This window comes from Panulirus ornatus, chromosome 19 (assembly GCF_036320965.1).
Source record: "Panulirus ornatus isolate Po-2019 chromosome 19, ASM3632096v1, whole genome shotgun sequence".
Taxonomy (NCBI): domain Eukaryota; kingdom Metazoa; phylum Arthropoda; class Malacostraca; order Decapoda; family Palinuridae; genus Panulirus; species Panulirus ornatus.
Window position 1 is genome coordinate 58,969,985 of NC_092242.1, and position 23,535 is coordinate 58,993,519.

The 23,535-nt window shown below is 47.4% G+C and overlaps 1 protein-coding gene across 1 annotated transcript in view; it reads right to left on the bottom strand.

Annotated features, from left to right (window-relative positions):
* Positions 1–8,893, bottom strand: part of LOC139755706 (transient-receptor-potential-like protein) — a 212,949-nt gene extending 204,056 nt beyond the window's left edge. The window contains exon 1 of the mRNA XM_071674351.1: positions 8,019–8,893. Within this exon, the coding sequence (XP_071530452.1) occupies positions 8,019–8,507 (489 nt within the window). The 5' untranslated portion in view covers positions 8,508–8,893. The remainder of the gene's footprint in view (positions 1–8,018) is intronic.
* Between the last annotated feature and the right edge of the window lie 14,642 nt (positions 8,894–23,535).

The following is a 23,535-nucleotide window of genomic DNA, read 5'->3' on the forward strand; positions in this document are numbered from 1 at the left end:
GTATTGGTGCTAGAGGCCAAACAGACGAACAAGTATGGGGTAAACTTCATCGTATACTATTCTAGCATACGAAGAGGATTATCATTTGGTCAATATAATTTACTCGCCGTTAAGAGAGCAATGGTCTGTAGGGAAGGAAAAAGACAGGAAGGTTCATGGGGTATATCAAAAGTAAATCTGAGAAAAGGATTGTCAGAATCACACAAGAGAAGAATTATTGCATAGTGAGAAATGAAGTACGTGGCTTTATGAACAGAGGAGTAAACATGATGTTATCAGAATGGGAAAGAAGAAGGAAGCGTGGATCTGTTAGCTAAGGCTTATTAGACACCTCGTTGCTTAGGTAGCTCTCCCAGATGGATCCTTCACTGGTGACAGTGGTGAGGTGATAGTGGCTGTGATGCAAACGAAGTCTTGCGACCTCACAATATTGCAGAGTGATGCGAAACAGAATCCCGCCGGAAAATAAATTCTGAATGAGAACGATATACGAAGGGGAGGATTTCCATAGACTGGGTCCCCCTGATCCGTGTGGATTTAGAACACGAGCGATCGTACCGAAGGTGAACGTGTGAGGGCAGCCTGCAACACAAGGGAGGCCGTAGGTCCACCAGAGGCAAGCGTCATCGCCGGGAAAATCGAAAAAGAAATCTAGCATATTAGTCCAGCTGAGCCTCCCTGAGTTGCTGTTTGACTCAGGTTCGACTGTAAAACTCTGGCGACATTTATGAGTCGTGAGGAGTCAATTCTCTTGTCTCCTTCACCGTGTGTGTGTGGTTGGGGACGACATTTCTTCATCGACCCAGACGTACTGACCGTACAGTCGCGACCACACACTTCCAAGTCCTTTACCCACAAACATGAGCAGAGATATGTCATCCAGGCTGGTGTAATGGCGTGATTACATGTTTACTACGGGAGCCTCGCCGGCAATCGCCTGGATTATATTGGGATGTTCTCCACACAGAGAAAATCTCGCCCCCCCCCCCCAAGCCAAAACACATATTACTAATCAATTTCCCCAAGGCTGTCATCCTTGTGTACCTCCCTCCCTTCATGTCCACCAGCAACAGGCAGGCAATCACTCACCCCTGGTGACTGGCTGCTGGGACGCACCACAGTCTATCTGTAGCAGTACTGTAGCGCTAAAGTCTGTGTAACAAATGGATGACACAATCTCCCGGGTAACAGCTTTATGGTCCCATAAACCCAGAATGTGAGGCAAGGCAGCTTTTGTTCATCTTGCCCCAGGCCACAACCCTCCCCGGGAGATGGGACACATACATCATCCACGAAATAACGTACCTTAGCGGTAGTGACCGGGTCTACACCTCCTGGCTACTCTCACTGTTTCCAGTCCTCCTACAGAGATAGCGCTCTGTCGAACACCAATACACAGCGAACTGAACAACCCACGTCAGGGGGTACAGACACCTACGGTGACCAACAGGTAACATAATAATGAAATTCAAGGAATTTTAGAAGATGAAGCGTTGTGGTGAGATGAAATAAACATTTCAGAATTTATTCCCCAAAACGTAGTGGCCTCATCGCCTGAGGCGGGGGAGAGATAAGGAATGAAGCATCACTGGTTAAGTGACGTACAGATAGAGTCTCGGGGACATACCCATCTTCTGAGACTATTAACGCCATCTGTGGTGTAGTGAAATTCTGATAGGGTGTGTAGGACAACGAAGACCCAATATAACATGAGTGAACCCCACTACCTGGGACTTATCAGCTTCTTGCATATGGTACATCAACAACTGTCTGGCCACCATGTGGCTCCCTGACTCCCTATGTATCTGGGTCACAGTACCAGTGATAATGTTCCACCTGTGTCCTGCTTAACCCTACGTAGATGAGACGTACCGGGTTAGTTTACCTTTCGTGTGTGTGTGTGTGTGTGTGTGTGTGTGTGTGTGTGTGTGTGTGTGTGTGTGTGTGTGTGTGTGTGTTAACTTCCCAGAAGCCAGGTTATACCAGGAATAGTTTATCTTGTGAGTCGTAAACTCCCCGAAGTCGGGGGGTACCATTTTTTTAGTATGTCGAAGGCTCCGGTCCCGGGCAAAAATCTTCAACGAGGCCAAACCTTAAAGTGAATATAAATACAAAAGGCTAAAGAGATGAGGGCAGAAACGAAAGACGGAGAAGACTGTACGGGTTTTCGAGGAGGACGTAAACCCACCTTTTTTTTTTTTTCCAGTGAAAGGTTGAGGTCAGGTCGTAGCGAGTTAAGCGGTGTACGGGAAAGTAACAAGACATCACAACGACTTACCAACGAGTCGCCGGCGGCAAAAGAGTTATCGTGTGGCACTGTGGTGCACTGAGCAACTGGAGGAGGGCATACGGGCAGCCAGTTCCCGAGAAATGAAACCAAAGTAATAGCTGTGGGAGAGGGAAGGAGAACCAACATTACAGAGCAGGGCAAACTGGTCCAGTTTTGTGGTCAAGTGGAAGGAGGTGATGAGTCCGACTGCTTTAGATTCGACTCTTTCAGTCAAGTCTGAAGCGCTAGAAACTCCCCTGTTATGAAAGCAGCACAGTCATAGAAACTGTTCAAAAGAGACGAATCCTCTGCACCTGATGAGTACTGCGAGCGTCTCTGAGGCAACTTTGAGGCAGACTCTGCTACTGGTGTAATGTGGGGCTTCCAAGACAGACGAGATGCTATGGCAAGGCCATGTAAATCCAGTGTTGCGGTGAGTGGTGGCATTACAGAGCAATCAAGTTGTGATGGGCATTTGAAAGAGATATGAGGAGAGACTGGGGTTTGAGAGGCATTAAAACATCAGGTTATGTGTAGTCCGGTGGTAACTCCAGGGCAGCTCTTAAGTATACAGGGATCGTTGAGACGAGACCAGATGTGGATCGAGGCAGGGAAGACAAGAGTAGATAGGAAAGAGATGAAGAACTGCAGTGCTGAGTAAACATAGCATGAGTGGATTTGGTTATCTGAAAAAAAGAAGAAAGTAAATCGTTGACAGAATGAAGGAAGAGCGTGGAAGACAGGAAATAACCCTAGGGGGCGCTCCGTTGCTGATAGGGAAAGAGGGTTAGGATTATCTGTCAACAGTTACCGAGATAGAGCGGCCGGAAAGGCCAGCCAGATATGAGAGAACAGAGTGGAGGAGGAGGAGGAGGAGGAGGAGAGCCAGGCGAGTGGAGCCTGGAGATCTGAGACCTCATTACCACACGGCATCTGAAGCTGTCGATATTTCGAAGACTATAATATAAGATTCTCCTAAGCCTCTTAGAGAATATTACACACATCAACAGCGTAATGGAAATAATATCACCACAGATCTTGCCCCGCGACACCCAAGATGATTAATAGAAAGAAGATTGTGAGTGTGAGACTCAAGACGCTAAAAGAAATAGGAGATAAATAGAGATTCAAAGGATGAGGAAAGAAAAATATTCAGAGCAAATAGGACACTAGATGGGAGGACCAAGACAGTTACCCATCTTTCGGTTAGGCTATATCAATGCAAATTTCTAACATTAAGAAAAGACAAATTGTTTCTAAAGAATAAGCGAAAAATGAAGCCAAAAAAGAGGCGATTCGTCAGTACAATGGACAGCCACAGCAGCATCGGCATGGAATAGTGATGGCAAGACAGAAAGACGTAAGCTGTCAGTGTTGTTGTTGGCCAGAGACCAGAGAGACACCAGTAGTACAATAGCAGAGGTTAATGTACTTTCGTTAGATAATGGAATAGGTTCGCCTTACAGAAAACTAGATCAGTAATCCTGACAAGCAAGCAAGATGAAACTCGATACCACCTTAATAATCATAAGATGGAACGGTAGTCCTTCCCTGGATGGGCTGCTGTCCACACCCAACTTGATCTGGAGGAGTGGGAGATGGTACCAGCCATCACCTCAACACGCCTGGGTGAAGACGATACAACGCGCTACCCTGGGTAGCTGCTGTCTCTAACCTCCTGACATGATTTTCCCTCATATAATAAGTGTGGGACGATGTTTCCTTCTCCAGGGTCTTAACTACCCCTTTGCTGGGAAATCACGAAGTACACACTCCACCCTCTACAGAGTATACTCCACCACTCCACTTAACCGCCAACGTAGTTTACCCCCCCTTTTTTTTTTGTCCCATGGCTCCCCAGTGCCCAGGTCATACCAGCCACAGTTTACCCTAGCTCACCCCCTACACCTGGGGAATATCACTGACAGTTTACTTCATCTGTCCAACATTCTCTCGACTCAGACATACCAACTGATGTTCAGTTTACTGTGTCTGCTCCCACCTTTCGCAGGTGAGACGTGCCAGCTCTCCCTCGCAATCTAGTTTGCCTGCCACACCCTAAGTCCGGAATGTATGAACGTCTATCTCCCTTAGCAAAGAAGACAGACGTTTGGGTATCCTGTGGAGCGTGTACGTACCGCCACTCACTGGCAAATACCAGGGTTTGGTGACATACTGGTCTCCCATATCGATTTCACAGCCAGGATGAAACTATTATTGTTTATCTTGTGTGCCCCGCCCCGCCCCGCCCCCCGCCCTACTCAGCTGGGTGCTCCAACTGTTGTTTACGTTCAAGAGGCCAGGTCCCCCTCACTTACCCTTCAGCTGTCAGGATAAACACAAGTAATCTTAGTCACAAACAGCCTGACTCTGGCTCCAACGAATGTTACATCTAGTCAGGCATATATATATATATATATATATATATATATATATATATATATATATATATATATATATATATATATATATATATATATATGCTTGCAATTCACAGGAAAATGAGGCAAAATAAGTTCCCAAGTGCACTTTCGTGTAATGATCACATCATCAGGGGAGATACAAAAATGCGTGTGTGTGTGTGTGTGTTTGTGTGTGTGTGTGTGTGTGTGTGTGTGTGTGTGTGTGTGTGTGTGTGTGTGTGTGTGAAAGGAGGAAGTTGAGAGTAAATGTGAATAAGAGCAAGTTCATTAGGTTTAGCAGGGTTAAGGGACATATTAGTTGGAGTGTGAATTTGAACGGAGACAACTTGGAGGAGGTGAAGTGTTCTAGATACCTGGCAGCGAATGGAACCATGGAAGTGGAAGTGAGTCATAGGGTTGGTTCGGTGGTGGTGTTCTGGGAGTGCTGAAGAATGTGTGGAAAGCGAGAACTTTATCTGGGAGGGCAAAAAATGGGCGTTTTAGATAACAGTAGTCCTAACATTATTATATGGATGCGAGGCATGGGCCATAGATAAGGCTGTGCGGAGGAGGGTGGATGTCTTGGAAATAAGATGTTGGAGAACATTATGTGGTGTGATGTGGTTTGATCGAGTAAGAAATGAAAGGGTATGAAATATGTGGGGTAATGAAAAGACTGTGGTTGAAAGAACTGAAGAGGGTGTGTTGAAATATTTTGGATATCTGGATAGAATGAGTGAGGACAGGTTGACAAAGAGGATATATGTGTAAAAGGCAGAGGGAAAAGGAGAACGGGGAGACCAAATTTGAGATAGAAGGATTGAGAGAAAAAGATTTCGAGCAGTCGGGGTCTGAACATTCAGGAGGGTGAAAGGCGTGCACGGGATAGGGTGAAATGGAACGATGTGGTGTAATGGAGTCTAAGTTATGTCCGTGGACTGAAGCAGGGCATGTGAAACGTCTGAGATAACCATGGAAAGGGCCTGGATATGGATAGGGAGCTGTGATTTCGGTGCATTGCACATTAGAGCTAGAGGGTGGATGTGAGCGGATGTTGCTTTTCATTGTCTGTTCCTGGTGCTACCTCGCCAACGCCTTTTCCCACGATAGTAAGAAAGAGCAAGAAATGTAAGAATCGCCTCATTCGCTCATATCTTCTCTCTCTACCTGTCATGTAAAATGCACCGAAACCAGATCTTATCCATAACCAAACCCGGTAGATTATCCCATGGTTCCCCCTGACTGCTTTATATTCCCTGTTTCAGGCCCATTGACAGCGCGTCGTCCTCTGTATACCACAATGCTTCAACTCGCTCCATCTTATGCACGCCTCACACCCTCCTGCATGTTCAGCCACATCTCAGAACATCTTTCCCTCTATTTTCCTAAATCCTCCTCGGATCTCCCATTTTCCTTGTTCCCTCCACTTCCTACCTGCATATAATCTCATTCATCCTTTCCCCATGTCCAAACCGCACTACCTCTTCAGCTCTCTTATACAGAATCCTCTTAGCACTGCATACCTTTCTTAACCTGTCATTTCTTATTCGATCATCCCTCCTTACAGCATATGAATGTCTATGAACGTTTCTTTTCAGAAACTTCCACCCTATCCATAATTATTTTTCCCCCATCTGAGGCCCACGTCTCGCATCCACACGACACCGCTGGGACTAGCATACCATCACACATACCCATCCTTGACTCTATAGACAGTGACTTCTACACACACTCCACACTGCAACCAAGACCCTCGCCTCTCACCTGCCCTCTGGATCATTTCAGCCCCCATGGTTTCATTCACTGCCATGTCCACTCCCAGGTATCTCACACGCTCCACTTCCTCCAGGTTTGCCCCGGCCAAATTCACACTCAAGCTAACCTGTTTCGTTCTCTCCATTACGACATATAATTTCCTTCGTTACTTTACTCTCAACTTTCTCCTTCCACACACACACACCCAGTCTCAGAACCTAACTCGAATCTGCCACTGGCTGAAGGTACCTCAGAGACCACCGCTTTATTCTGACAGTAGCCTACGACGTCTCCCCTTTAAGGCTCTTACCACAGTACATAAGAACATAAGATGCTGGACTCCGCAAAAGGCCTATTGGCCCATACCTGGGCGACTCCTTCCTACAACCCGCCCGCGGAGCGCGTATACCAATCCGAACTATTTCTTAACCTAGTGTGAACGTACCATTAAGACACCACCCGTATTGGGGACCTCACCCCAAGGATATGGGTCCAACACACCACACCTAATCGTTGTGTTTCTCTGAGAGAAATGACCACGAGACTCCAAAGCATTTTCCAAAAGAAAATTCTTCACCGTGAACATAAATTTCTAACGTAGTTTCACGTTCTCAGACATGTCTTGAAGACGTAAAGCCACTCAGAATCTCATGTCCTGAGTGGTGTTCCTGGGAATGAAGACAAACAAGCAGGCCAACACGATACCTGTGAATTTTGACACAGGGGGAGGAGACATGAGACACCATCTCCTTCAGGAAGCCTTCACGACCCTTGAGCACGACGGTACGACCCTTGAGTACAACGGGGACGACCCCTTGGGTAGGAAGATCGTGTCGATAGGCTTAAGGGTAACACCGTCGTATTGGAGGGTCGTACCGTCCTTGCTCAAGGGTAGTTCCGTCGTGCTCAGGGGTCGTAGCGTCGTGCTCAAGGGTCGCACCGTCGTGCTCAAGGGTCACACCGACATGCTCAGGGGGAGGCTGTTGAGAATAATCCCACAAGCAATGCACCACATTACACCACTCCCGTCACGTGGGATGTCCCAAGAAGAAAAACACACACTGAGACCACACTTTAAGATGTTGTTTCGGTGGAGGCAACACCCGAGTCATTCCACTACAAGGGCTGCAACACTCCTACCCTGTGCAAGTGTGGCTGTGGTACACATATTACCTTGGTGCTCAACAACACCTGAGGTGAGGGACTGCAATACACTGACCTTACTGCTACAGATTAGGTTAGTTTTCTGGGATAATTTATGGCCAGTACACCACACTGGCCTTAACTCACGTGAGGGAAACAAAGCTAAACCAGTGTAAAAACTCTTTGGCTAAAATAAACTAGTTTTCCTTAGTACTAAGTGGATGGTGTGAAAAAAAAATATCCTGTCATAAAGATACACACGTTTTAAAGTTCAGATTTTCTTTAAATAATGATTATGCAAACTATAAACACACCACAGTATAATTTAGGATTTGTAAATCAAATTTTGCCAGCTGGAACCAGCTCTTCAGAGCGACACACACACACACACACACACACACACACACACACACACACACACACACACGTAAGAAAAAGGAAAAGTTTACCTTGAGGTCACAGACGGAGAGGCGCTTGAAGAACTTGGCCCGGCCACACTTGACCATGGAGCGGTCCACGCTCAGCTGACTCGTCCTCTTACTGGAGGTCACGGAGCGGATGTCCTCGTTATCCACCAGCGACACACCTTCCCCATCCCCGTCCTCGCCCAGGTCAGTGTCGCCATCGTAGTCGCTCTTGTCGTCTGCCCGGGAGTCGTCCTTGAACACAGAGTCCTCCCTGAAGGCACCATTGTGTTCGCCCTCCTCCCAGTCCTCAATGGTGAAGGTAGGATAGCGCTCTTTGGAGGGGCGTCTCTCCCGCTCCCTCTCCTCCTTATCCTTATCTGCCACTAAGGAGGTCCTCGACGTGAGCCTCGTCAGGGAGATCTTCTTCTTCAAGGCCCTGGCTATAGAGTTGGCCCTCGAGTTGTTGCTCGAGAAGCTGTCCTTCAGCTTGATCTCCTCAACGTCGGCCTCCACGCCCCTGATGGCCGGCATGGTGTCCGAGAAATGGTTACCACTGTCTCCTCTCGGGATCACTCTGTCTTACTCATGTTCCTGCACTAAGACCGCGAGAGTGCGCATCGTCTCCATGTTCCTGAGTGTGAAGTGTCAACCCACTGATAAACCGCGAGCGTTCATTGTGGCTGACGTGCGTCTACATGGCTTTAGTCGCGGATACTCAGGGGGCGCCCTCACGTCAGGCTGAGGGCCCTCGCAAGAGGCCCAAGTGAGCCCTGGGGGCTCATCCCGCGACTCAACACAACTATGACCCAACAGATGACGCAGGTCTGCCGGGCACAGCCCACACGACCATTTTCCTGGTCACAGACTGTGACTTGTCCTTCACACTCAGTTTCGCTTTGAAAACCCCTGTATTCTGAACACTGGCGAAGATAATATAATTGACATTCATCGTATAAATAAAGAGGACAATACAATATTGTTTTACACGAGGTATATCTTTTTTTTTTTTTTTGACACTTCAAATTTCACATTGGTGGTGTCGGCGTGTGCGTGCGTGTGTGGCTCTGCTCGCTGCACCTGTGGTCGACAAATTATATACGTACAGATATTTTACGTCATCCAGTTTATGACAGGCCGGGCTGAGCTGTCAGAGCGGTGCATCACTGAATATTCTAATGAGTCTTTCCAGCTCACCTGCCGCTGCAGGCCATAATGTCTGCTCTCGTCAGGTGCCCGCCAATCATTCGCTCCGTGTTCACCCATGTCTAACCCACGGACTGACCCGTTATGGAACCTTCACCTATTTGCTCATCATTCACCTGCCACTCACGTCAACCCTCACGTGCACCACCACCTACATCCACCGGCCTATCGTCCCTTCACGTGCACCACATCCAGCCGCCCCTCACACACACACACACACACACACACATCCCCCACGCCCTTAACGTAACACAGGAACTGTTATGTTTACCTTGATCACACACTACGGTACAACGTCAGCTTTATGATGACCTGACCTGGAGAATGATTGTTATAACGTAGCCACTACACTCGTCCATCTGTCTGTCTGTCTGCCTACTCACCACCTCCCGCCATCATACACACAGTTATACTTGTATCCCCACCACGGTGTGATACAGCTGGTACCAGCTGGTCCGTCTGTAGGACCCCGTCCCTCCCAGCTGCACACACACACACACACACACACACACACACACACACACACACACACGCACCACACAAATAGACAGAGAGACAGAGATAGACAGGCAGGTAGACAGACAGACAGACACACAAATAGACAGAGACAGACAGACAGACAGACAGACAACACACACACACACACACACACACACACACACACACACACACACACACACACACACACCACACAAATAGACAGAGAGACAGAGATAGACAGGCAGACAGACAGACAGACAGACACACAAATAGACAGAGACAGACAGACAGACACACACACACACACTTCTCTATTACTGCACCTGTTCATCTCTCAGTGTTCCACTAAGTACATATTACATAAACCATAGTATTTACTCTGTACACAGTTCTGTATATCTGCCACCCTGACTGTGTGTATATATGCGCCTCACTCACGTCCTTATCCACACCGTGGGAATACCCAGCCCTCACCTGGATCTTAAGCTCTCACATCACTAATTAACTAGTTACTGTTATGACTTCCCAGCTCTGTAATACCTGTAATATTCCAGCGGTGTATTTTCAGCCGAATGGCTGCCTGAATTAGATATGACGTTATCATTTATTTACTTTATCACATAAACAACGCACACACACACACACACACACACACACACACACACACAAACAAACAAACAAACAATCAAATACAGACAGACACATACACACACACACAAACACACAAATAGACAGACAGACAGACAGACAGACAGACAGACACAAACAAACAAACAAATATACACACACAAAAAACAAATGCACACACACACACACACACACACACACACACACACACACACACACACACACACACACACACACACACACACACACACACACACACACACACAAACACACTCACACATACACACACACGCACATATAAATACAGACACACACACAAACAATACAAACAACAAACACACACGCATACACACAAAAAAAACAAATGCACACACAAACAAATACACACATACACATACAAACAAATACACAGACACACACACACACAGAACAGCAGTGCACGCCTCCCTCTTCCCTCCCTCCTGCACCATGCAAAGCTCACCTGGCCAGCTGTTGCAACACCTCACTGTCACTTAACGTCTCTTGGAAATCTAAACTTTGAAGATCCATTTAGGCCACATTAGCAGGAGTGAAATGTAATCCCTCACGAGGAAAGAGACAGTTCAGAAGTCCAGAATACGGTCAATGTAATCGCAGTAAATGTAATCTCTTGTTTTTCCCTCACAGAAATACCCAAATGGAACATAAATTCAGCCCAGCAGAAATGAGGCCACTAGACTTGTGGATTAATTTGCATAATGAATTCTTTACGGAAGAAGCAAAATATTTATGGATTTCTCGCAATGCAAACAACATACATTATATATATACATACATACATACATACATACATATATATATATATATATATATATATATATATATATATATATATATATATATATATTTTTTTTTTTGTCAAACTATTCGCCATTTCCCGCGTTAGCGAGGTAGCGTTAAGAACAGAGGACTGGGCCTTTTTTGGAATATCCTCACCTGGCCCCCCTTCTCTGTCCCTTCTTTTGGAAAATTAAAAAAAAAAACGAGAGGGGAGGATTTCCAGCCCCCCGCACCCTTCCCTTTTAGTCGCCTTCTACGACACGCAGGGAATATATATATATATATATATATATATATATATATATATATATATATATATATATATATATATATTTTGCTTTGTCGCTGTCTCCCGCGTTTGCGAGGTAGCGATATATATATATATATATATATATCTTTTCTTTCAAACTATTCGCCATTTCCCGCATTAGCGAGGTAGCGTTAAGAACAGAGGACTAGGCCTTTGAGGGAATACCCTCACCTGGCCCAATTCTCTGTTCCTTCTTTTGGAAAAAAAAAAAAAAAAAAAAAAAAAAAAATATATATATATATATATATATATATATATATATATATATATATATATATATATATATATATATATATATATATATATATAAATATAAATATATATATTATTAGATTATTAGTAAATAAATGAATATATTACATTTTTTGACTAGCAGGAATCAAAAACCGAATATTCTATGAAAACAACATATAGCACCCGACAAACAATACAAACAATACAAACAATACAAACAATGCCCCTTTAGTTTACATCACGAAATCTTAAGTTTACAGTGTCTTCCATACAGGGGGAGAAAACACATGAACTACTTCTGTGTAAATGGAACAAAAGACTTTAGATTTGCACCAGCCACAACTGGGCAGGAAATAATGAGTGTGTGAGGGTAATGAGGAAAAAAAGGGGTTTTGAGGTTATTGTATAAAAATGCATAAATGAAGAATTCCGATATTAAAGGGAAATGAGGGGATAAAAGTGAACTCCCCCTTCCCTCCCCAAAAAAAAAAAAATGGAAATGGGAAATGATTAAGTCAAAAATGTGAAATGAAAGTGTGTTAACGGTTGAGGAAATGGAATGAGAGAGAGAGAGAGAGAGAGAGAGAGAGAGAGAGAGAGAGAGAGAGAGAGAGAGAGAGAGAGAGAGAAAGTCAATCTAAGGCCTTTTACCACCTACACTTGATCAAACCATGTAGCCAGAGAGGAGAGAAAATGAAAAATGATAAAAAAAAATTTCATCCTCGCCCATAAAAGACGCCATGGACGCCGGAGGTAAACAAACAGTTTCTCGCGTGAACTCGAAGCGAAATGAGAAAAGAACCAAAAAAAAAAAAAAGAGAGAAAAAGAAAATTCGTCCCCCGGGAAAACACAGCAGGTGCGAAGTGGGGAAATCGTAAATAAAAAAAAACAAAAACAACGAAAAACGAAATCGCAACGAAAGCGCCTTTCGCTAATTCACATTAAAACTCCACTCACGACTTCTCATAGGAGCAGACGGTGGGGTGGAGGTGGGTTCGAGTGGGGTGGGTTCGGGTGGGTTCTGGTGGGGTGGAGGTGGGTTGGAGGTTGGGTGGGTTAGGGTGGGTTCGGGTGGGGGTGGGTTAAGGTGGGGAGGTTAGGGTTGTGGGGTGAGGAGGGGTGGTGGTTTCCCCCTCACCTCCCTCCCTCGCTACAGCCGGCCAGTCAAAGCAGCGCAATTCGCTTTAAAGCGACGGACGGATAATTGAACAACGCATTTAATCTATTCTCCCAATGCTTCCGAGGGGAGTTATAGTATAAATCCCAGTATTAGGTCGGCGACTGGTGCTGACCGTCCTGGGTAAAATGTGTGTGTGTGTGTGTTTTGCACAGTATTAGGTTGGCGCTTGTGTTGCCCGTCCTGGGTGTCATATTAGCATATGTTTTTTTCCCCCAGTATGACCTTCGTACCTGCGCTGCCCATCCTGGGTAAAAGTATCTAGAGTATATTTTTTTCCCCAGTATCAAGTTTGCGCCCTCAGAGATGCTGGTTCTCTCGGACACAGGCCCTCACCGCCGAAGACCCCTCACGGACGAAGGTCCCCACGAAACAGAGGTCCTCTCAGACGGAGGGAGGAGAGAGAGAGAGAGAGAGAGAGAGAGAGAGAGAGAGAGAGAGAGAGAGAGAGAGAGAGAGAGAGAGAGAGAGAGAATATCTTTTAACTATGTGCGCGAGACAGAAACATCTGCTTTTAATAACAGTATGACTCATATCACATATGTACCGTGTAGCAAAGAGAGGGACCTGAGATCGACGGTACATCCCTTGAGTAAGACGGTACACCCCTTGACTACAAAGGAGCACCCCTTGATTAAGACGGTACACCCCTTGACTACAACGGTACATCCCTTGAGCAAGACAGTACACTCCTTGTCTACAACGGTACACACCTGGAGCAAGACGGTACATCCCTTGAGCAAGACGGTACACCCCTTGACTATAGCAGTACACACCTTGAACAAGACGGTACACCCTTTCAGCAAGACGGTACACCCTTGACTACAGTGGTACACACCTTGAGCAAGACGGTACACCCCTTGACTATAGCGGTACACATCTTGAGCAAGACGGTACATCCCTTGAGTAAGACGGTACACCGCTTGACTACAACGGTACACCCCTTGAGCAAGGCGGTACACACCTGGAGCAAGACGGTACACCCCTTGAGCATAACGGAACGCCTCTCAGTTATAATAACCTGGGCCCTGAACTAACTCAAAAGGGTACCCTTTAGTGTCAGGTCTAAGGCCAGATCATCATAACCCAGGGGTCGTACCGATGTGCTCAAGGGCCGTCCCATCCTATTCAAGGGCCGTACCGTCCTATTCAAGGGCCGTACCATCCTATTCAAGGGCCGCACCATCCTATTCAAGGGCCGTAGCATCCTGCTCAAGGACCTACCATCCTGCTCAAGGGCCGTACCATCCTGCTCAAGGGTCGTACCATCCTGCTCAAGGGCCGTAACATCCTGCTCAAGGGTCGTACCATCCTATTCAAGGTCCTACCATCCTGATCAAGGGCCGTACCATCCTATTCAAGGGTCGTACCATCCTATTCAAGGTCCTACCATCCTGCTCAAGGGTCGTACCATCCTATTCAAGGTCCTACCATCCTATTCAAGGGCCGTACCATCCTATTCAAGGGTCGTACCATCCTGCTCAAGGGTCGTACCATCCTATTCAAGGTCCTACCATCCTGCTCAAGGGCCGTACCATCCTATTCAAGGTCCTACCATCCTGCTCAAGGGCCGTACCATCCTATTCAAGGTCCTACCATCCTGCTCAAGGGCCGTACCATCCTGCTCAAGGGCCGTACCATCCTGCTCAAGGGCCGTACCATCCTGCTCAAGGGTCGTACCATCCTATTCAAGGTCCTACCATCCTGCTCAAGGGCCGTACCATCCTATTCAAGGTCCTACCATCTTGCTCAAGGGCCGTACCATCCTGCTCAAGGGTCGTACCATCCTATTCAAGGTCCTACCATCCTGCTCAAGGGCCGTACCATCCTGCTCAAGGGTCGTACCATCCTATTCAAGGTCCTACCATCCTGCTCAAGGGCCGTACCATCCTATTCAAGGGCCGTACCGTCCTATTCAAGGTCCTACCATCCTGCTCAAGGGCCGTACCATCCTATTCAAGGGCCGTACCATCCTATTCAAGGTCCTACCATCCTGCTCAAGGGCCGTACCATCCTATTCAAGGGCCGTACCATCCTATTCAAGGTCCTACCATCCTGCTCAAGGGCCGTACCATCCTATTCAAGGGCCGTACCATCCTATTCAAGGTCCTACCATCCTGCTCAAGGGTCGTACCATCCTATTCAACGTCCTACCATCCTATTCAAGGGTTCCACCATCCTATTCAAGGTCCTACCATCCTGCTCAAGGGCCGTACCATCCTGCTCAAGGGCCGTACCATCCTGGTCAAGGGCCGTACCATCCTATTCAAGGTCCTACCATCCTGCTCAAGGGCCGTACCATCCTATTCAAGGGCCGTACCGTCCAGCTCACGCGGTTAAGGACCCATCAAAACATCCATAAAGGTAACGAGTTAATCAGGGCAGGTATGGCAGCAGCAGTAGGGGGCCACCATCGAGGTTAATGGGTCGTAACCCACAACCCTATGACAAACCAGACCCCCAAGCACTTATATCTCACATGTATACACACATATATCCATACACATGCACGGTACACCGTGGTGTATAGTATAGTGGCTTGCGTCTATAGACCATGAATGAGCATGATCCGGTCCTTGATCGAGCCAGCACGGGTTCGAATCCTGGGATTGGCAGTCGGCCCACACCCAACCCAGGTGTTCATCCCTTCCCCCCATCGGCTCTGGTTGAAAAATGGGTACCTGGCTTACGGTGGTGTGCGTATGTGTGTGTGTGTGTGTGTGTGTGTGTTCACATAAAGGAGTAGAGACATGGTGCAAATATACAAGGCTGGGAGACGGGACATCATGAGTGTAAAACTCTTTTAAACCACAAATAGTAATCACACATATACATACATACATACATACATACATACGTGTATATACGCGTGTTAACACCCCGTGCAGACCTCTACATGACAGACCCATCCCAGCCACTGTGAACATCATAATCAATAGACCATATATTATGCTGCAAGGTGGTCTGTGAGGTGGGGACATATCTCTTTCATTTCAGCGTCTATCCTTCATATCATTTCTATGTATATATATATATATATATATATATATATATATATATATATATATATATATATATATATATATATATATATATTTCAGCCTTTCACTTGCGATTATTTCATTAAACAATTGTTTATCAAATATCTTTATTCTTTCACTTCTTTCTTACACGTTCACCGTTTCCCAGCTTACGGAGGCAGCGCCAGGTACAGACGACTGAGCCACAGAGGAATGATTCTTACAGCCTCCTTCCTCTGTTCCTACTTCTGGGAAGTGATAATACAAGAGGGGAAGGATTTCCACCCTCTACCCCTCAAGAAAATCCAGAAGACACATGGGTAATATTCTTTCTCTCCTATTACCAGAAATGATGATAGGGAGGTAAATGCAAGAGTCCTGGAAAGAGGGGCAAGTATGAAGTCTGTTGGGGATGAGAGAGCTTGGGAAGTGAGTCAGTTGTTGTTCGCTGATGATACAGCGCTGGTGGCTGATTCATGTGAGAAACTGCAGAAGCTGGTGACTGAGTTTGGTAAAGTGTGTGGAAGAAGAAAGTTAAGAGTAAATGTGAATAAGAGCAAGGTTATTAGGTACAGTAGGGTTGAGGGTCAAGTCAATTGGGAGGTGAGTTTGAATGGAGAAAAACTGGAGGAAGTGAAGTGTTTTAGATATCTGGGAGTGGATCTGTCAGCGGATGGAACCATGGAAGCGGAAGTGGATCATAGGGTGGGGGAGGGGGCGAAAATTTTGGGAGCCTTGAAAAATGTGTGGAAGTCGAGAACATTATCTCGGAAAGCAAAAATGGGTATGTTTGAAGGAATAGTGGTTCCAACAATGTTGTATGGTTGCGAGGCGTGGGCTATGGATAGAGTTGTGCGCAGGAGGATGGATGTGCTGGAAATGAGATGTTTGAGGACAATGTGTGGTGTGAGGTGGTTTGATCGAGTAAGTAACGTAAGGGTAAGAGAGATGTGTGGAAATAAAAAGAGCGTGGTTGAGAGAGCAGAAGAGGGTGTTTTGAAATGGTTTGGGCACATGGAGAGAATGAGTGAGGAAAGATTGACCAAGAGGATATATGTGTCGGAGGTGGAGGGAACGAGGAGAAGAGGGAGACCAAATTGGAGGTGGAAAGATGGAGTGAAAAAGATTTTGTGTGATCGGGGCCTGAACATGCAGGAGGGTGAAAGAAGGGCAAGGAATAGAGTGAATTGGAGCGATGTGGTATACAGGGGTTGACGTGCTGTCAGTGGATTGAATCAAGGCATGTGAAGCGTCTGGGGTAAACCATGGAAAGCTGTGTAGGTATGTATATTTGCGTGTGTGGACGTGTGTATGTACGTGTGTATGGGGGTTGGGCCATTTCTTTCGTCTGTTTCCTCGCGCTACCTCGCAAACGCGGGAGACAGCGACAAAGTATAAAAAAAAAAAAAAAAAAAAAAAAAAAAAAAAAAAATAATAATAATAATAATAATAATAATAATAATAACAATAATAATAATAATATGATAATAATACATGATTAAGAATTAATATCATTATCATTAGTACTCACTATAATCATCATTATCATTATTCTTATCATAACTATTATTATCATTATTATCATCTGTAAGACATTCAACATCTGCGAGGCACGAGTGGTGCCAGACGTATAATGTCCTGCCTACAGCGTACGGTACTTTTGCCACTTGGCAACTTTCATGAGGAGCCCCGCAAGGCTGACTTTGGTGCGAGGTAATCGGGGTAAATTTGGACGCGAGGAGCCAAATAACAAGACGGGGAAGCACACGCCCCTCCTCCAGGAGAGTCAGAAGGGCGGGAGAGAGAGAAAAAAAGAAATGATGCATGCGGCGGGACAAGAAGTTTGGACAGAGCGCGTCGCGCCTTCATTACGCCCTCCTGGGATACTCTTATATAAACTTCTGGTCATCATCTAATTTTTTTGTTCTGTGCAATAGCTTGTCTTCTGAGAGAGAGATAGATAGAGAGAGAGAGAGAGAGAGAGAGAGAGAGAGAGAGAGAGGAGAGGAGAGGAGAGGAGAGGAGAGGAGAGGAAAGGAAAGGAAAGGAAAGGAAAGGAAAGGAGAGGAGAGGAGAGGAGAGGAGAGGAGAGGAGAGGAGAGGAAAGGAAAGGAAAGGAAAGGAAAGGAAAGGAAAGGAGAGGAGAGGAGAGGAGAGGAGAGGAGAGGAGAGAGGAGAGGAGAGGAGAGGAGAGGAGAGGAGAGGAAAGGAAAGGAAAGGAAAGGAAAGGAAAGGAAAGGAGAGGAGAGGAGAGGAGAGGAGAGAGAGAGAGAGAGAGAGAGAGAGAGAGAGGAACGGGTTCATGTTCCCGGGATACGAACGAAAGGAAGTGTCTGTGGGAGTTTCCTCTTGAGCATCACGCATTACCCTCCTGAACCTCACCCTCCAGTCGCTTCCAGTGGGCACGGGTAGGTGTGAGGTGGACTGGTGCATCTACGAGCATATCTCAAGAGGCCTGAACCCCTGCCTTGCTTGGTGTGAGCGAGGCGCATGATGCTAGTGAGGCTACACTTTATAAAGTGGTTCAGTATGGTACGCCTCCGTACCGTCTAAGTGGTACTCAGGCCATTTGGACTCGGTGAGAACGACGGTACAACCCACTGGCACGAAGTCACGTTCCCTCAAGCACGACGGCCCGGCTCTCCAGCACAAGACGGAGGGCACGACGACGAGGGAGGAGCTCTGGAGCGCCACGACGATACGACCCTCTGAGCACGACGGCACGACCCTGAAGCAAGACGATAACGACCCTTGGATAGTTTGATATGCCCTTGACATTTGACTCTGCAACGAGGGTCGTACCATCGTGCTCAAGGGTCGTACCGTCGTGCTCAAGGGTCGTACCGTCGTGCAAGCAGTTACGTACGACTACGTAAAGGTGGTAGGTTCGTACCAGCAAGATGGCGTAGGAAACACACACACACACACACACACACACACACACACACACACACACACACACACACACACGCACACACACACACATACACACAGCCACACTTACGTAATGCTTGCATTAGTGGCCGAAGAATATACAGGAAAACCTTCCTTTATCAAAAACAAATTCTATTTCAACAAGGTGGAGGACAAGAGGACTTCTATCCCCGAGCAGCTGAAGGAGGAACCTCAGACCCAAGGTGGAGACCTGCCGGAGGTCCGGACTGACCCGTGACAGCCATACGAGCAAGGCTTTTCAAGAGGGTTGATGCCCTCCATAGGGCGCCACCATCTGTGGCACGTTATGGTAAGTCAGGACACTTACAGGTGAACGAGCTTATGGAAAACGGTCTCATCTTGTATGTCAAGAGGCCACATGGCGGATGGAGTGCTCTAGTTACACTCGTTCTGTTTAGAAAATCACCAAGTTTTGCGATGAGCCCAAAAAATGAAGCACTTAACTCCTCGTGAGCAGTGTAGAGAGTGTATGACTCCCATGAAGAATTATGTATAATGCTCACTGTGGTCTTCATTGTTAGGCCTCGTCCTGCCACGAGCGTAGAACACAAGTTAAAACGACTGAATCTCGTAGTTCCCTCATCTCTCGCTAATGCGCAAGAGTGAACACTATACATATACGGTACACAGAAATACAGAATGATTTATTACTGAGAATACCTTCCTTGTGGCACAGAATACCTAGGTGTGTGTGTGTGTGTGTGTGTGTGGGAGAGGAGGAGGAAGGGCCAGTTATACGGTCGTTGTATTCGTGACGTCTGCAGTGAGTGTACAACTTCCACCAACACCGATGCAGCCACTGCAACCAGGCGTTGTTGTGCGGGTTGAGGACACGCGCTCCCAGAGCAAATGTGGAACGTCCAAGTTGAGAATATATGTTCAATAGACGTCTGTGATTAGAGTTTTTTTAATTTTTGTAGCTGAGATGGCGCGGGCAACTGAAAGCAGCATTCACAGCTCTCTCTCTCTCTCTCTCTCTCTCTCTCTCTCTCTCTCTCTCTCTCTCTCTCTCTCATATATATATATATATATATATATATATATATATATATATATCCCAGCTTAAGTGAGGCACTCATTTACCGACCATCAGAGAGAGACTCTGAGAGAAGGATGAACAGCTGGGTTGGCCGTGAGCAGAGTGCCTCGTCCAGGAATCGAACGCGGGCGGGATTCCCGTTAAACATCTTCTTGAATAGTGTCAGCTACGCGGGATGGAGAACAACGCACTGGTCGACCCCAGGGAGGTCTACCAGACACGGTCGCTTGGTCTGTCCTCCACACCGTTATCACGCGTGATGACAAGACACTGACAACGGCCTCTTATCTCCCACCTTTCACCGCCTCCTCTCCACCTAAACCCCCCGCGCCTCCCCTACATCTCTCTCCCCCTCACAACACCTCCCTAGAGAGGCAACCTCTCCCATCTTCCCCTCCCAAAACCCATCCCTCTCCTCCACTCCTCGGAGACACACACACGTCCTCGTCTCGCTCTCCTCTCCAAATCTCCTTGACGGTGAATACATCCTTGTGTCTCCTTCTCTCCCTAGACTACTCCCCCCCTCACTTCCTCGTACCAAGTCCCCTTCTCTCTCTCTCTCTCTCTCTCTCTCTCTCTCTCTCTCTCTCTCTCTCTCTCTCTCTCTCTCTCTCTCTCCACACACACACACACACACGAACACACGAGTGTAAAAAAACTCCGTTCATGTAACACAACAGGCATTCAACGAATAAGCTACAGGCATCTGCATGTGAGAGAGACCTTGGAGTTGACACTGTGCCTAGATTGTCACCTAGAGTGCCACACCAGGAGGACTGTGAAGGACGCTAACTCTCTGCTGGTAAGTATCATAGGTACGTGTATATATATAAATGTTGTTGACATCAGCCGCCCGGGGAAGTACTACCCTCCTGAGTTAAGAGTCTTGCAGGGGAAGCCCCAAACCATTTCACACCCTTCGTGTCTGGAATGCTGTTCTTGTAATGTCTCATAAACACTAAGCCACCAATTTTGTTGTTGTGTGTGTGTGCGTATAATTCCCGTCTTCACACCTCTCGTTACATTTTCTTCTCTTCCTAATAAATCTCACGTCTTCCTAAATGCTACTGATTCTATCAACCTGTTCTCAAAAATGCAAAGCTTCCCCACCTCCTGAAAATCATAACCAATTTTCGTCCATCTTATTCTTTCCCTTCGTATAACTGAAGACCGAAAAGGGTTTGGGGGGAAACGTGGAGGGAAAAGAACCATCATCTCTCAACATTTCATCAGAATATCCTCCCCAACACCCAAGGCAGAAAGAAATCTTTACAATCACACGTCGCTTTGTGTTGATGCCCGGCAGACAAGGCCTGTATTCGATGAAGACATTTGTCCGGGAATGGAGCCTCCATCATGAAGAAAGCGGCGGGGTGGGGCGGGAGGGAGCGGGGAAGTGAATATGCTTTTCTTCAACCTCAATACCTCATCAAAATATCCTCCAACCCCAAGCAGGAGAAATCCTCACAACTACACCTCGTTTTCTGTCGATACCTGGCGGATATGAGAGCGATCTCGTACCAGGCACAGCTGACTGGTTCCCCCACACCCACACAAGGTGGGCCAGACGCTCAGGCGGGGAAGAATACTCGACACGTGACCGTAGACCGACCCTGGAGTTGGCGCGCAAACTCGTGACAGTGTAGCAGCGGCTGGCTCGCTGTAAGGAACCCCTCGGCTTTGAAAGACGACGGGGACGCTTAGCACAAGGGATCGAAACCACCTATTGTCACTTCGAACTCTCCTTTTCAAACGCGTGCCGCGAGCGTGCTGCTGCTGCTGCTGGTGTCGATGCTGTTGTTGTTGCTGCTGCTAAAGAACTACTGATGACAATCGTGCAGGGAAAGGATTACGCAGGAGAGGCTGGGGTACTGAAGGAGACGCAGAAGGAGCTGGAGAGAGAGAGAGAGAGAGAGAGAGAGAGAGAGAGAGAGAGAGAGAGAGAGAGAGAGAGAGAGAGAGAGAGAGAGAGAGAGAGAGAGAGACGTCGAGGAACAGCTGGCTAGCCTCTCAGATACATGTGCGGTCTCATTGGCTTGAGGCACAGATGGCTGCCTCTTTGGCCTGAGAAACAGATGGTTGATCCGGTAATGTAAGAGACAGATGGCTCTCTCTCTCTCTCTCTCAGCGGAGAGGCCACCTCACTGACCTAAGAGACAGACAGCTGCCTTACTAGCGTTTCCATCTCTCCATTTTCTCACCTTTGATAACCGGTAGTTATGATACAGACGATGTATCTATACCGGGAAAAAGTCGACTTCTTCGATCTCATCCGCACATTGTCCCTCAGATGTCCGTACTGCGCGGACCCTCCGCTCAGTGTGTGTGTGTGTGTGTGTGTGTGTGTGTATGTGTTGTTCAACCCTGCTACCAGGCCCCTCTGCCCTGGTCGTGTGCCCCGCTACCCTGCATGAGCAGCTCACGCCTACTTATCGCAACCACGTCCCTTCACTCCATGTTTTTTTTGGGGGGAGGAGGGGATGTTGTGCAAGACGACGGGTGTTGGTGCAACAGATGGCAAGAGATGGTGTGTCGAAAGGCAGGTGTTGGTATGACGAAGGACAGGTGGCGGTACGACGCACGATAGGTGATGATGTGGCAGACGACAGGTGGCGGTGTGACCGACGACAGATGGCTTTGTGACGGACGGCAGATGGCTTTGTGACGGACGGCAGATGGCTTTGTGACGGAGGGGACGCCCTACATACAAACCTCACTCTTAACCTTGGTTTGTCTATCTACCCATCCGCCTCTCCTCCCTCTATCTCTCCCTTTCCCTCCCTCTATCTCCCCCTTTCCCCTTGCCCCACTCCTCCCTCTATCTCTCCCTTTCCCTCCCCCTCTCTCCTCCCTCTATCTCTCCCTTTCCCTCTCCCTCTCTCCTACCTCTATCTCTCCCTTTCCCTCCCCCTCTATCTCTCCCTTTCCCTCCCCCTGTCTCCTCCCTCTATATCTCCCTTTCCCTCCCCCTCTCTCCTCCCTCTATCTCTCCCTTTCCCTCCCCCTCTCTCCTCCCTCTATCTCTCCCTTTCCCTCCCCCTCTCTCCTCCCTCTATCTCTCCCTTTCCCTCTCCCTCTCTCCTCCCTCTATCTCTCCCTTTCCCCTCCCCCTCTCTCCTCCCTCTATCTCTCCCTTTCCCTCCCCCTCTCTCCTCCCTTTCTCTCCCTTTCCCTCCTCCTCTCTCCTCCCTCTATCATTCCCTTTCCCCTCCCCCTCTCCTCCCTCTATCATTCCCTTTCCCCTTCCCCCACTCCTCCCTTTCCCTCTCCCTCTCTCCTCCCTCTATCTCTCCCTTTCCCCTCCCCCTCTCCTCCCTACGGAACCCTCCATCTCGCCGAGAGATTCAAAGAGACAAGATCGACCTGCCTCAAGCCGGGTGTGACGTGTGTCAGCAAGGGGGCTGTTGGGGGTCACAAAGGGTCAAGGTGTCCCAAACTGGTCCTCCTTAACGGTAAAGACCACGGCCTCGTTCATGGCAAGGTCCTTCGACTCCTGAGTGGTAGTTTAGATAACGTGTGCGATTACCAGTTGATGATTACCAGTAATGATTACTATTTGAGGTTACTCTGCTTGTGCTACGGGGAGAGAGTTCTACACTCTTAACCTTATAGAAATGTATCAGGGCTATTCTTATGTATGCACATAACACACACAGACACACACACACACACACACTAACTTGAGCCAGATACT